General features: G+C 46.9%; 1 protein-coding gene across 1 annotated transcript in view; it reads right to left on the bottom strand.

The window, feature by feature from the left end:
- Positions 1–16,091, bottom strand: part of SLC49A3 (solute carrier family 49 member 3) — a 37,085-nt gene that overhangs the window by 8,416 nt on the left and 12,578 nt on the right. Inside the window, exons 2-9 of the mRNA XM_048850020.2 lie at positions 15,559–15,717; positions 14,438–14,657; positions 12,082–12,158; positions 11,838–11,975; positions 11,457–11,573; positions 9,876–10,028; positions 7,303–7,460; positions 4,605–4,717 (exon numbers count right to left, since the gene is read on the bottom strand). Coding sequence (XP_048705977.1) covers positions 4,605–4,717; positions 7,303–7,460; positions 9,876–10,028; positions 11,457–11,573; positions 11,838–11,975; positions 12,082–12,158; positions 14,438–14,657; positions 15,559–15,717 — 1,135 coding nt within the window. The remainder of the gene's footprint in view (positions 1–4,604; positions 4,718–7,302; positions 7,461–9,875; positions 10,029–11,456; positions 11,574–11,837; positions 11,976–12,081; positions 12,159–14,437; positions 14,658–15,558; positions 15,718–16,091) is intronic.

Raw genomic sequence — 16,091 nt, 5'->3', positions numbered from 1 at the left:
ACATCAAACCACTCACGATGGCAGGGAAGCACTTATCCAGCTAATGGGAAAATACATTATCACTTCCGGACTCCAGCCCCTGGCTGCCCAGGTACAAGCGGACTGCTTAGTCTGCCAAAAGAATAACCCCCGACCGGGACATCCTGTGCCACCAGCTGACCTAGAACCCACTCCGGGCCCCGGACAAGTGTGGCAAATAGACTTTACTGAGTTTCCCTGGACCCAAGCATTCAAATATCTCCTTGTCATAGTGGATCAGTTCAGCGGATGGCCAGAAGACTTCCCATGCCGTAATTGCACTGCCAGAACAGTGGCCCCCAAGTTTGTTAAGGAGATCATTCCTCGCTTTCGACTCCCCCCGTGGATGGAATCTGACAATGGGACACATTTCACGTCAAAAATCATTCAAAGCATCTTACATGCCTTACAGGTCCCCTGGAAACTCCATACGCCCTGGAGACCGCAAGCCAGTGGTGTAGTGGAGCGTACCAATCAGACCCTTAAACGGCATCTCTCAAAAGTGCGCCAAGAAGCCTCACTGCAATGGCCTGATGCTTTGCCCCTTGTCCTACTTCGTATCCGCGTTCTCCCAAAGGGTAGATTAGGGCTTAGTCCCTTTGAAATTATGTTTGGAAGGGCATGGCCTATGAATGGCATCCCGGTTCTGTCAGGGGAATGGGAGCTGGGTAATGTTTTTTTTGTCACAGTATATGTGTTCTCTGTCTGCTGTTCTCTTCTCTCTTCACAGGTATACCAAGGATTGCCAACCTCTCCCCTTGGACTCTCCCATCCACTCCTTACAGCCCAGTGACTCTGTGCTTGTTTGTACCTGGAAAGACGAGCCTCTCCAGGAAAAGTGGAAAGGACCCTATACCATCCTGCTGATCTCCCATACAGCGGCAAAGATCGAGGGACACAAGAACTGGATCCATCACTCTCTTCTGAAGGCAGTACCCGCCCCCTCGTCAGCAGAACAGTGGACCGTCAACCTGCTGACTCATCATCTAGTGATGATCTCGGGCTAAAGCTACTGTTTAAAAGACACAAATAGTGGGCACCTTTACGCTAAAATGGGCCCACCCAGGTACTGGAGACCCTGGGTTGAAAAGACACTGGTGATAATTAATTGGGTAACATTGTTATTCTCTGTATTGTTATTTCCAAACTGTGCATATCGGAAGCATAACTCCTTTGTTTCGCTTGCACACCATGTTGCTACTTTAACAAACCAGACTGATTGCTGGGTATGTGCTCCAACTCCACTGTCCCCCAAAACGGGAATGCCCCTTGACATGCTACCCTTGACCCTAGCAGAATTAGCCGCCACCAAAGAGCAGGAAAGAACGGACTCGCCGTTCTGGAATAAGACCTCTTTACAGCAAGCCACCTATCAGGACCAGGAGTATTCAGTTGCAGTACTCACTGAGGGAGTGTTATGTTTTACCCGAAACCAGTCTGATCACTGTGGTCGTCCTGTGGGAAAAAGCTCCTGTGTTATTACACAGTGGGCTGATGGGTATTGGATAAAGACCAAATGGGGAGGCCAACAGTGTGGGTGTAATGGTTCCTCCCATTTTAGAAAAACTCTTACAAATAATCTTACCACAAAAGAAAGGTTTGGAAATATAACTTGCCGTCCAGTTAATATCGCCAATGTAGCAAGCCAATGGTGGGTTTGTAGTGGTCCCTATGGCGAGCGTAATTTGAATGGCACAATTAGAAACGCCCCCACTTGTACCCAATCAGGAGGATGGGATGCCCCCTTAGGGGCATATGAACTGTTTGGAAAAGCAGCCAAAGCAGCCTTAAATATCCCAGGAATCCCCTTAAAAAACAGTCCTTACTGGGCCCTACAAGGTCACTATTTTGTATGTGGCCGAAAGGCTTACAAGGTGCTGCCAGCCAATTGGACAGGTAGCTGTTATATAGCTCATGGAGTTCCTCATCTGTCAATAACTGCCACACTGCCCAAAGGAAAGATTAGAAATGCCCGAGACACCTCTGTTGAGTCACGAGAAAAGACCCTGCAGTGACTGACTACGGCATTGGAGGGCAATATGAAGAATTCCCTCACAACCGAGAAGCTTGTAGGGTGCTCTGTACTGGGAATAGTGCCACTGTTTACCGGGCCAGCCATGGCATGCATAGGCCGCTATACTGTAAGGCTGCAAATGGTACTTGAGAAAGTGGCCTAAAGAAAGAGGTACAGCAGCTCAGGACGTTTTCCCTCCAAAACAGGCTGGCTTTGGACTATCTCTTGGCATCCCAAGGAGGGGTTGGTGCCCTCATCGGGCCCCGATGTTGTGTATATGTAAATGATAGCAGTTATGAGATCTATGAAAAGGTGGTACAGGCTGAGGCCCATGCCCGAGCCAGAGCACAGGTTGCCTATACTGCCCCAGAGAGCGATTGGTTGCAAATGTTGTTTTCAGGCTGGGGTTTGTCGTCTTGGCTTGGTGGTTTATTTAGCCTGTTATTGAAACTTCTCTTTCCTGTATTGCTTGTATTACTGGTATTATGCTGTTCAGTATCATGTGTTAGGGCCCTTTTGCAAAAGTTAACAAGTCATTCTCTTCAGGGCTATCACAAAGTGCTTATGCAAAGTCCTATTGTAAAGAAATAAGTAGCCCAACTGAGAAAACTCAGAGCCAAGGTTGTTGAGTGTTCTCAAAGGAGGAAGTTGTTGGGGACACTGGGGCATGGCCATTAGGTAACTCGCGGGGATGGAAGACCACAAGAGTCGATGAAGCCCCTTCACCCATTTGGCTCCAATCTCCCCCGCCTCGATTACAGTTTTGGGTTTCCCATCTAGGATGTACCTTTCTATTTCCTCAGGAACACCCTCCAAGAACTGTTCCATTTGCATGGAGGATACATCCATCAATGGCTATTAATCATAGAATCACAGAATATCAGGGTTGGAAGGGACCTCAGGAGGTCCAATTGGGCCAATCCCCAATTTTTGCTCCAGATCCCTAAATGGCCCCCTTCAAGGATTGAACTCACAACCCTGGGTTTAGCAGGCCAATGCTCAAACCACTGAGCTATCCCTCCCCCATTAGCCAGGATGGGCAGGGATGCAAAACTGCTGCACATCATAGAATATTTTTAAAAGGTAAACAAACTAGGAAATTACATTAGAAAAACTGTTATAAGAACAAGGAGTTGATTAGGGTGCAGTTAAAGCACTCAAAAATTAGGAAATGCTAGAATCAAGGTTGCCTGTGCAACCTTAATTCTGCCCCTTGTGTGTGTGCATTACAATAGTCTAATTACATGATCACACTTTTTCCTACAGGACCCCTGCCTCATTCATGCACAGGATGGATACCCGATGGGCAGAATTAAAGTTACACGGGCAACTAAATCTCGCATTCCCCACCTTTGGCCTGCTTGACTTTGCAACCCAAGCAACACACTTTTAACGCAGTTTGTTCTGTAACACGAAAGGACAGTTTGCTGGCATATACAGGCCAACTATGCTTTCAACTAAATGCACTCTGCAGCTAACAGCCGTATGCCCAACTTGCATCTAAGGAAGGCGATGCTGCGATGGAAAAGCAAAATCTATTAGGCAGTCCTGGATGATTTTGTTGTCTGCTCTGGTGTTAATGCTTGTTTGTGTCATTGCTGTAGGACTGCTGGCAGGTCCAGTATCTGCTACAGGCTTTCCTTCCTGCTGCCTGTCTACTTCTAGCTGGTGAGGGACACTAGGTCCACACATGTTTCTTTAGGAAGTTCAGGCATGACAAGCCATGCAGCTGCAGCACTGGGGGACATGGCGTTTATCTATCCTAGTAGATTATGAAGACTGAATTAGTGGCACATTGGGAACAGCATCAGCTAAAGGGGTTGCAGGGCTAAGGTTTCATAGAGCCGGGCTCCCTAAGCAGCTCTGCAGCTCCTAAACGAGCTCATGCCCCATTGCAGCGCAGCAGAATGCACCGCCATAGCTCTTCTTCTGAGGAAGCTCCCTCAGCTCCTGTTGCTAATAGTGGGTCAGCTAGCCCCTGCCTCATGGCCAGCCCATCTCGTCCCCTTGCCACCTCCATCCTCACTCCACTGTTCCAGCTCCCCCACCCCCAGAATTGTCTCCATTGTTGTACCATGTTACGGCTGTGTCGTGCTGCCCGGTTTTGTAGTGCCTAGTCTTGCTGCTTTGTCAAGTTGTGCAATTGCAGAGTTCTGCTGGAGATTCCGTGAGACATGCAGTGTTTGGAGACATGCACGCACTGCAAGTCAGTTACATGAAGCTCCAAAAAGGGATCAGGCTTCTCCAGGGTGGGAGGAAGGGAACCGTTTAAATTGGATTGTTTAGCAACATTATTGGCATCCGACGTGGCTTTTCATTCCACCCTCCCACCTGGAAACTGCTGTCATAGCAATGACAGCAGGGAAAGCACCAGCAAGTGGGGTGTGAGGAATAGCTGCTGGCTCCCAGTTGGCCAGCCCAGCGTCAGCCCAAGGGATGGTAATGAAGCATATTCCAACAGGAATCCATTCTGTGGCACAGTAAGGAACTCTGGTCATAGACTGCCTGGGGATCGGGTAGGACACCCCTCAATTATACACATCAATGCGTTTTAAGACAAGGGGGCACTTACCTGTCCAGTCTAACGCTCCACCTTCCTCAATGTCACAGGTAGAGAATGGAGCCGTGGAAATCTGCACCGTGAGGGCTTGCACTAGAAGCATTAAGATCACTCCTTGGATCTGACTGCACAGAGAGAAACCATCATTGAGCTAATCTCCTAGTCCTGATTCATCAGTCCCATAGCCAAAGCAGGGCCACCCCTCAGGCAGATGGAGTCTCCCCTTGCACAGCTAGCTTCTCATCTGTAAGCGGGGACGAGGACAGTTATGATTAATTCTCCAAGGGCCTTTCATCCCCTTGTCTGGTATGATGAAGCTACCCAAAGGCAGTTATTAGGTTAAGCCTTTGTCTCATGTGTAGACAAGAATACAATTAACAAACATCCAGTAATGTAGTACTTTTGAAAATTTTATACACAGATGTACAATAGGCAGAGACCACGAGCACTTAACCAAGCACACAAGCCTACGTAAAGGGCAGTGTTTCTAGTGTGTGGAGGATTGCATCCCAGAGATATGCATTAGAGTATGAATAACAGGATGCCACGGCTGCCACCACACCTCCTGCCAAACCACACCCTTTTGGACTGTTAAAAGTGGTGGCTTGGCAAGTGGTAGAGGCTTAAAATTCTCTTCCCCACTGCTCCACTGAGCAGAAGAAAAACTTGCTCCCACCCTGCTCATCTTGGAGTGGGGCCATAACAAGCCACACAACCAATCAAACAGAGAAGCCAATTGTGAAAAGGTCTGGTAATCCCTGCTTTAGACTCTGGAGGGTGCCCTGTGTTTGTTTTCCTGAATCTTTCTCCTGGCCTGTGGGCAAGTGCACCCCCGGCTACAGCCCAGAGCAGTAATGTCAGAATCTCCATTGTAAATTCAGCACTACTGCATCCCGTTAAAGGAGAACCTATCTCTAAAGCACGTTGCCCAAGACACAGCCAGGCGACTGTAGAAGGAAATGTTCCAATCCCATTAACTGATTAAATAGGTATCTAAGCCAGTGGAAGACCAAGTGTGATTGACTCGTGACGGATGCCACCATACTTCTGTCTGTCCCAGAGGAGCATTTTGACCAAATCTGGGCCAGTAGGACAGCAATATGCAACATCCTCTATGCTTCACCTTGAAGTTCTCCCCACTGCTCAGGGATCATCTGTTCTTTTTGCTGGGGACGTAGGTTTTCAAAGCTCCGTAGATTTCAAGACCAGAAGTGGTTGTCTAGTCTGACCTCCTGCATGACAGGCAAAGGAACTTCCCCAAAATAATTCCTAGAACAGATTTTTTAGAAGAATATACAATCCTGATTTTAAAAGGGTTGGTGACGGAGAATCTACCATGACCTTTGGTAAATTCAGAGGTGAAAGTAAGCCGGTATGGTCCAGTAAGGCATACCGGCAAGAGCTGGTGTGCTGTGCCGGACTAGACCAACTTCCCCAGGCTGGTGATTTAAAGGGCCCGGGGCTCCCTTCGGCAGCCGGAGCCCCACGCCCTTTACATCGCTGCCAGAGCCCTGGGGTAGCAGTGGCAAGGCTCCGGCAGTGATTTAAAGGGCCCCGGGCTCCAGCCGCTGCTACCGCAGTGGACCCCCAGGCCCTTTAAATATCCGCCTGAGCCCTGGGGTAGCAGTGGCAGCTGGGAGCCCCTGGGGCTCTGTCGGCGATTTAAAGGGCCCGGGACTCTGCTGTGGTAGTGGTGGCCTGGGCCCTTCAAATTGCCCCTGAGCCCAGGGGGCTCCCAGCCGCCTCTGCAGCTGGTAGCTCTGGGGGTGATTTAAAGGGCCAGGGGATCACAGCCACCGCTACCACAGCTGGAGCCCCGAGGCCTTTAAATCTTGATTTAAAGGCCCTGAGTATTTAAAGGCCCCGCCTCTTCTGGTTGAGGCCACGCCCCCTGCTCAGGACTCCGGCATACCAGTAAGTCCTTTAAGTTACTTTCACCCCCGGGTAAATTGTTCCAAACTGTTACAAATGTATGATATATTTCCAGTCTGAATTTGTCTAGCTTCAACTTCCAGTCATTGGGGCATGTTAGGCCTCCCTCTGCTAGACTGAGATAGGTACATCATGATCCAGTGGCTAAAAACTGAAGCATGGGGCAGCATGGTCTCAACAGGTTTCAAAGCTAGCTGTTAAGAGAGGCTGTTTCCGAACTTCACACAGAGCGGGACTGATCCTGAGCTCCCACTGGACTTTCTCTTTGTCCCCTCCCATACACTAATCCCACAGCTCTCTTTACGTCTAGCTAGTTGTCTTTTGCAGCGACTCCTTTGAATAGCTCCCTCCAGCAACATGAAACTATCACGGCCAGTTGCAGTGAATCAGCTGTACAGCATCAACCAGTGTTCTCAGAGCAGCTGGGACCCTTTTACCTTCCACCTCAGACCACATACTGACAGCTGGCTGCTACCAGCATTGACTTCACTCATTGTCGTAGGTAATGGAGGTGGAAGAAACTGGTAATGTGACTAGAACATAGCGCTCTGCTGTTCTTTATCTGCAAGATGCTGCTGTTGATGGCTGAACTACATGGTCTGCAGTTTCCACAGTACGCATCCGATGAAGTGAGCTGTAGCTCACGAAAGCTCATGCTCAAATAAATTGGTTAGTCTCTAAGGTGCCACAAGTACTCCTCTTCTTTTTGCGAATACAGACTAACACGGCTGTTACTCTGAAACCATACATTTCTGTTGAGTCTGACTAGGTGACTTACCTTGAAACAAAAATGAAGCCTGTGGATGTTCCCTCTCCCACGGGGTAGGAGCATTCTACCGCTAGCTCCATAGCAATGGGGTAGATAGAAAAGCCAAAGAACCCAAACAGCGAGCTGATCAGAGCCAGTGGAATGGCTTGATTCCTGAACTGAGACATCTGCAGTGAGAGAGAGTGGCAAGGCATTACATCAGCACAGCTGCATGGCAAGTCTGCGGGGTGCTTCGAGTCAACATCAGGCAGTCACCAATATGAAGTCCACGGTATTTACCATTTCTGTTGGCGGCCTCCCCACCTACCCTAAAGCTCTCAAATGTGACCTATTTGTATGGAACTGTGTGTTAGGGGATGGAGACATTCGTTTTCTTGTATGCTTGGCCCCTGCAGCTCCTACTGACGTCAATGGAGCTGGGGCAGTGTGTGTGTGTGTGTGTGTGGGGGGGGGGGGGAGACAGCACTTTGGAAAGTCAGGCTTTTGTTTCGTGCAGGGGCAATGACCCAGTGGAGGCTCAGTTTGGCCTCCAGAGAGATGGGAGCTCAGAAAACTACCAGGGTTTAAGTTCAGTTTCTTTCTGTCTGTGTCCCTGGGGCATTTGAAAAACCCCAAACCAATTCCATCAACTGCTCTGATGAATTCAGCGTGGAACAAGCTCACCCCAGCTCAGAGCGAGGGGTAAAAAGTAGAGCCCAGTCCAGCCACTGAAAAAAGAGCTAAATTGGTAAGTCAGGTGGTTCCAGGGGAGAGGGCCTTCTCTTTCCTCTGCACAGTTGGTCCTGACACGTCTCATTTCTCTCCAGACGCTACTTGAGACAGTGCTGTGCAGAGAGTTGTGAGGCAGAGAAAGACACTAGGTGGACTCTTTGGCATGTCTGTAGCCAGAATGCTCCAAACACATGGCCTATCCTGCCCAGACATGCTGATTTACGAGCACTGGGCAGACAGGGACCTGCCAAGACTCTGTGCATCCACAATATCCATCAAAACTGTCAAAGTACCCAATGGATTTGGATGGCAATATTTTAACAGAGGTGTTTGTGTTGTCACAGCATCTAGGAACCCCAGCCTTGGGCAAGAGCCCCATTGGGCAAGGTGCTGTACAAACATGTGGCAAAAAGACCTAACTCTGCTCTAAGTAGCTTAAGTAGTTCACCGTCCCCAACATTTTAGTACAATATTAGGAAGTGGTTTTTTGTTTCTTCTGGATCAGCATCACTTCCGTTCTGTATCTATATAGTAGAACCCCTGAGGAATGGAGGTTGTTCGTAAGACTGAAATGTTAATAACTCTGAACAAAATCTTATGGCTGTTCTTTCAAAAGTTTACAACTGAACCGTGACTCAACACAGCTCTGAAACTTTACTATGCAGAAAAAAATGCTACTTTCCCTTTATTTTTTTGGTAGTTTATGTTTAACACAATACTGTATCTGCCATTTCTTTTTGGTCTCTGCTGCTGCCTGATTGCACGCTTCTGGTTCCAAATGAGGTGTGGGGTTGACCGGTCAGTGTGTAACTCTGGTGTTCGTAACTCTGAGGTTCTACTGCCTGAGTGCAGATGGATGCTGTGTTCATCACCCCCTCAAGGAAGGAGGGATCCGCCTGTGGAGAAGGCATCAACTGAGAGATCTGGGGGTCTAATGAAGCTTGGCCACAGACATCTTGTACAATGTCAGGCGAGTCACTGTGCCTCTCTTTACAGTGGGGTTATAAAGGTACTCGACTCACAGGGGTATTGTGAGGCATATTTCAGTCATGTTTGTGGAGCATGTTGAGATTTTAGAGACAGAAGAAACTATGGATCTAGTGCTCTAGTATCAGTCCATCGAAGAACTAAGAGCCTGCCACCAGCCATACCCACAAAAATGGCCTGACGCTTGCCATGTCTACTTTACAGTCCTGTGCTCGATTCCCCTTGGAGCAATTCCACATGTAGGAGGGCTTTGCTGTCTCTGCAAACATTTCCATCATCTTTGAATGTATGGACTTGTGCGCTACCTGGGATAAAAGCCATTAACACTCATGCGTCAGGGCCTAAACTGATCTCTAGCTGAGTTCAGGAGATGACTTCCCCTAACCCTGGTCTCTGTGGGATGGGCTGCCCAGTTAGATGCATTACACAGAGTTCCCTGCCTTCCTTGGTCATCTGGTATTGGCCACTGTCAGAGCCAGCAGGCAGGATTAGGTGTTTAATGATACTTAGCAATTCAAATGCTTTATGCTCACAAGGCACTGCCCCGATGTTAATTAATGCTCACAACGTTCCTGGGAATTAAATAAATTAACCCCATTGCTCCAGATTGAAGAAGACAAGGCAACGGTTCCAAGGTTGCACACTGAGTTAGTGGCAGATTCTGGAAATGGTGTTCATTGAACTGCCCCAATCCGTTGGGAACAATCCCCCAAGTTATATTGTAACAAAGAACCCTATTCCTAATAAACAGAATTATCGTCAGTGAAAGTGACCTAGTAGCGGATTGAAGTCACTGGGAGTTACTGAATGTTTTATCAGACAGCTGCAGAAATGGGCTTTAACTACATCTTTGCAGACAAGAGGAAGTGTGACGCAGAACTTACTACTGCAAATGCGATGCTGGCTAGTGCAGCCAGGCAGAAACAGACCTTGGTGGATTCTATAAATTTTCTGGTCTTGTCGACGTACAGTCCCAGAAGGAAGGCGCCAAGTAACCCAAACACAGTGAACAATGCACCATTCAGGCCTGCAAAGAACTACAGGGGAACAGAAATGAGTGTCTGAGCAACTACTATTAGGAGGTGAGAGTTAGTTACATTACCAATATTTAATCACACGGACAGGTTTATGAACAGTAGGCTGTGGGCCACCAGTCTATTTAACGTGCTTTTCCTTTGTATCCATACCAATATTGAAAACCTCCCCAGGACACGCATCTAGAATAGCAAGCAACTGGCCCAGGTGGTGACAATCCCAAAAGGTGTCCGGAGGAAGAGCTCAGATCCCGTAGAGACGGGAGTGGAGTAAGACCATACGCGGATAAAAGCAGACTGGGTAAGTGCATCTAGGCTGGTCATTTTAACGTTGTATACATAGAACGGTGGAGCTTGATTTCCCCCAGAGCAAACAACTGTTACTCTTAAGCATGTACTACTGCTTTCTAAGTGAGTGTGATAGGAGCCTCTTTAAGTGGTGGTCGTGTACCTCAAAAGGTAAAAAACCCATTTTCGATATTACTCTGTTTTTACTAGACAGCGACTTGAAGGGCAACGTTTCATGAATACAGAGGAACAGAGGACCACGTACAGTGGTACCCATGTGTGTGTGTTGTGCTCCTCAACCTTATCTCCCTTCTGAGTTTCCTCATCTCATTCCTCCTGTGCTTTGTCATGATTTGCCTAGCTATGCAGAACACCATTGTTTATTCTCCATCTGGCCGCCTTAGCCAGCAGGGCCAGTATGGCCTTCCATGCACAGCCTTCCGAACTTCCCTTTAAACATGCCTGGAACTGAGGGAGAAGGACTCATAGCTCACATCCTCTTCCCATTGCCCTGGGATCACCTACTGCAATGGAGGGAGCACTTATGAGTTTTGCTGTGACCATGCTGGGTTGGAGACTGCATGCTGCACAAACTGAGGTGCTGGAGACAAATACAAGGCTGAGCCACAAGAGAGGGCTTTGGGGGAGATGTTTATTGGAGGGTATAAATGTAGCCGAGAGGTGACCACCTCTGCTCATGTGCATTTGGCTAAGGACACATGCGGCAATGAAATAACCCAGTCCACCTTGCTTTGAGTTTCCAGTTCCCTCTCACCTCTGTCTGAGCCTTTGCCCCATATTTGCATATTGGGAGAGGATCATAAGGGACTGCATTTAGCTGCATTTAACCCCTCTACAATCAATTAAAAGCCTTTATTTTACAAAGTAAAATCCAGCAAGAGAAGAGTTTCATTCACAAGTGGTGACCCAACCAAGGATACGAATTAAACATCAGATAACGTATCGTATTTAAAGACTGATGATGTACCTTGATGTATGCTAGTCTGGTACATCTCAGACACTGATAAGCTAGTTTAGACAAGTGCACCACATCAAGTGGCTTCATCTTGTTTTGATCACTAATTAGTGGAGGTTCATTTCAACCGTATAACAAATAATGCGTAAGATGCAAAAAGGCCTTACATTTGAATACCCCTTTACACACAGGATCTGTTCCAGAAGAGTCGAAAAGCAGGTGAACATCCCAATCCCTGCTCCAAAACAGACCATCAGGATGATGTATGGTTTATTTCTCAGAAGCTGCAAAGTTCAGAATGTAGGTTTAAAAAAATAGGTTCCAGTTACTTGGGCAACAAATCTCAGCACCCGCCCACCTGCTGGCCTGCCCACAACAACAGGATAGCTGAGGGTGACAATGACACCATGGAAGCCAGGCAGCATGTACACTTGCTCCTGCCTCAGCATAGAGGGCTGGACATGGTGACCTCTCAAGGTCATGTCCTGCCCTACAGTTCTAGGATGCTATGTTTGATTCCGGGGCTTACTTCTCTGCATGACACTTACCATTTTCAAGCCTGTGAAAAATGGCTGCGAGGTGGAATATGTGGCGCTTGCTGATGGTGGAGTTGGAGGGACCTTGTCGTGAACACCAACCATGGCTAGGATGCAGGCTGTGACTGCAGGGATGATGTACAGTCCAAGCTAGGAAACCCAAAGCAAAGACACGTAACCAGGTTGCCTGACTCCAATGCTACTGAATATATAAACCAAAATGACGCTGCATACTAATTAATCAGCTTTTGCTTACCATCAGTGGTATATCTTTTTCTTCAGACACAAGTGCAGGGGACAGCAAGTTAGCGGTAAGAATTCCCAAAGGATTAGCTAGATTGAAATAAAAAAGACAATGTTTTTCTATATAAATTGAGAGAATGTTCCACATTTATCAAAATGTCATGAGACATCCATTTCACAGCATCCTCAGTTTAAATGAAACCATGGCTGGGGGGGAGGGGCAGAGGGGATCAGGAACAAGACATCTGTAAGGTTACATTTGGAGGGTAAAACTCACAAAAATACTTAAGTGTCTTAGCCTTTTCTAGAAATTTTACCTGGAATTCAACTAGGGAAATAAGACTAGGCAGGATCTCCTAGGTCATTAAGTCCAGTCCCCTGCAACTGCAGGCAATCCTGTCCTATCATCCTGTTCATAAACTTGTCAAGCTTTCCCTCTTCAAGCTAGTTGGGGTGTTTGGCCCTGCAGAACCTCACTCCTCTGATGGTTAGAAGCCTCCTTCTAATTTCCAGCCTAAAGGTATTCCTTGCCACTTTACCTCCATTTGTTCTTGTCACCTTAACTTTTTGATTTAATTGTTCCCCCTAAGCATGGTAACAACACATCCATCCTGGTCTTTAAATAATTCTTCATCCCTTCTCACCAACTTGCCCAGGCAAATGGCTTACGGGAGGAACAAAAATGAAGCTGGAACAACTCTAGTTGTCAGTCCAAATGCTATCCGCCCCCAGCGCTAGCACAGGCCCATACGCTATGCAGTGCAGACTCGCATTTCCTTTGTCAAGTAAAATACAACATGCCTCTGTACTAGCTGGCCCACTTTCAAACGTACCGGCATATTACAACATCATGTCTCCGCAGTCATTGCCACTAGCCGAACATCTAATAGTACTTTACCCCGCTGGCACTTTCACCTCACGGGTGTAATACAATTATCCAACTACACAGCTAGCAGATTTAAGAACCAGATCTGAGACGGGTTTTCACTGCAAATTTGAACAATTTATAGACTTCTATAAGCACCTTGCAGCTCAGCCAGACAATCCAGGCTACCTCCAATGCCGTTTCAATTTTTTCCATGACTACAGTAGAGTCTGTTTAGACTGGTTAATTAGGGCCAGTGGGGAGCCAACAGAAATAGCAGGTGTTGGGCAAGCTATCGTATTCTGGTGTGCTTGCATGGTACACTTACTGTTCTCATACTTACCGGTAATGAACAATACCTAGATCTGACAGCTCAATACTCAGGTGATTTTTTTTTAAACAGAAAAACAACCATTTATTTTTCAAACTATCACAAAGGAACTTTCCAACATCCCATTAAAAATAACAGGAACTCGTCACACACTACACAGAGTATATCCCACATTTTAAAAATGCTCAAAGATTTTAAGGAATGTTGACATTTATCAGCTAGATAGTCAATATTCATTGTAGTATGTACCTTTCCAGTGCACATTTATTCAACAGGAGAATAGCAGGGATGCTTTCGATTTTTAAGGATTTTAACTAGCTGTTGCATGCAACTGAGAGAGCTGTCAGTAGCAATACTGTGCTGGGAGAGAAGTAAGCTCTGCAAATGGCAAAAACTGACAGCTAAGGATGGTTTCTAGGTGTAATGTTTTATGATGAACTAGTTTCTGTTCACAGCCTTTTCTAGCACCTTGGAAACTAACTATTCAAATTTAGGGAGAAAATTAAGTTATCCGGTTTCCTTTCTTCTGGGTTCTTTATTTTTATTTTCCTTTTCATATGAATATGGTTTCATATGAATATGAATTCATAACCTTTCCTGCAGTTAATCTTCCTCCTTCACAGGATCAAGGTGTATTAATTACAAGGTGGGAGGACCCTGTTCACACCAGCAGGATCTACATGAGGCAATTAGAGGTTAACACTTCAGAGCACTCTACAATTCATAGCCCTGTAGTCCAGATTGCGGTGCCATGTAGACAAGCCCTTACACTGCCAAAGCACCTAGCTGTTCAAGTCAGTAGTGATTTGGACACCTGCTTATTTGAGGAGCTGGGTTCAAGTTATGAGTTAAGATTTGGTGACTATTTTGAGCTACTAGCAGCCTGCATGGGATTTGCAGGAGGAAAATGGTCTTGTGGCTAAGGCAGAGGGAAGAGACTGTGAGGTCTGGGGTTTTTACTCCAGACTTTCCATGTGATGAGTAAGTCATATGACCTGTTCTCCATCTGCAATGTGGAGATACCTGCCTACTTCATGGGGTTTTGTGACGCTTTAGTTCACTTACACATTGCGCGGTCCCTATAATACAGCTCCATAGGCAACGTATACCACAGGAAGGTTCTGCTATGGAGTGACCTCGCTCCAGCTCGGCATGTTTGTAGCTGTTACTTACACATTGAAGAGATCATATTTGCTGTAGCTCTCTGGTGATCTGGGAACCACAGGGCCGCTAGTTTTGTTGGAGAAAATATGACAAGTGGCTGGGCCAGAGCACAGAGGCACTGTCCTATGAACAGGTACATGTAGGTCAGGGATCCCAGACTCAGGAAGCTGATGACGCTGAAAGTCCGGATGACGCTTCCAACCATGTTCAGCCAAGCGCTAAGCATCACCTACAACACGTAAAGAGGGACTGGAGTCACTTGCTGACTTAGCTGCAGACTGAGGGAGATGGAATTAAGTTCTAGGATGTGGCATGACTCCAGGTGACCAATCTGGCATGTCCCAGGCTCCTAATCCCTTCCCTCTCCTTCAGACACATGCAGAGGTGCTGGCAGCATCGTGGTTCCATCGGAAATACTCACTCGTTTTATTTTCCTCTTTCATTCCATACAGTCTCACCACAGCCATCAACTGACTGGGGCTTGCATGTGTTGAAAGATGCACTCAGGTCTGCTGAGCCTCAGGTAGTGTGAAGCCACCTTTTCTCACATGACAAGCAAGTTTAGTCCTGCCTAATTTAGGAAGCTTATGGCCTCAAAAGACACTGGTAAATGAGCAACAAAACCAACCCCAGTTGGATGTCTGAAATAAAGACAGACGTTCAGGTTCCATAATGCATCTGGTCTCAATACTCTGATCGAGTTCATGTGTGACTAAAGTTTGTTTGGTACGGGGCAGAGACCATCTCCGAATGCTTCATGGTAACTTGATGAAGTTTCAAGTTATCAGGAAAGACTTCCTGGTAAATACAAACAAGTGAAGTTCAGGGAGAAATGTAAATTAGTGGTCCTAAAGAGAAAAAGGGGAAGGTATCAGACAGTAATTTCCACTCTACTTTGTGTTTTCTTTTCTTGTTGTTTCTCACTTCATTTCCTCTTGGACCAGATTCTATTCATTGCAAGGTAGGAAGGAAAGTTTTAAGTACATTCATCTCACACGATATTTAGTCAGAATGTCATGACTTAGGCTGCTACGTACATTGAGTATTAGTTAGCAAAGATTATGCTTGCATATACAAAAATACACAACCCCAACTTTAGTTAGTTAATGCAGCTTCTCATTTAAACTTACAGCACACTTGAGTCCCACGGTGTCGAGAATCCAGGTTGCCACCAGTCCAAATGGGATAGATATGAGAAGGTACACCAGGGACAGCCAGTTAATTGTATCCATGGAGATGTGGAAGTAGGCTGCTGTTTTGTCAGCCACTGGAGCAAACGTCAGCCACAGCTGCCAAAAACAGAACAGAGAGGTTAAGAGTTAACACTCAGTCTGCCAGGGTGAGCTTTGCCCCGTACAATCCCTGCATGATTTGTGCTTTGGAGGGACACCAGGTGGTGATGCAGTTTCACCCCCATTGGAAATCAGCCCCCATCCACCTGCTAGTCCAGTGCAAAGGCCAGAATCTCTGTTGCTGCTGTTGTCACGGTGATGAGCATTTTCATGGCTCCTAGCCCACTCCTCAGTGTCAGGGGTGGGAGCACAGACACTGGATGGCACGTGAATGCAGACGCTCCACTGCAGGGCCAGTCTGCCAGTGCCCCCACCATGTCCCAAACTGAGTCTTCTTCAGAGCAGGTGCCCCCCCATGGTGACGATCACCA

Source organism: Caretta caretta, chromosome 5 (assembly GCF_965140235.1).
Source record: "Caretta caretta isolate rCarCar2 chromosome 5, rCarCar1.hap1, whole genome shotgun sequence".
In the NCBI taxonomy this organism is placed as follows: Eukaryota; Metazoa; Chordata; order Testudines; family Cheloniidae; genus Caretta; species Caretta caretta.
The sequence above is the reverse complement of the archived record's forward strand: the minus strand, read 5'-3'. Positions and strand labels throughout refer to the sequence as shown.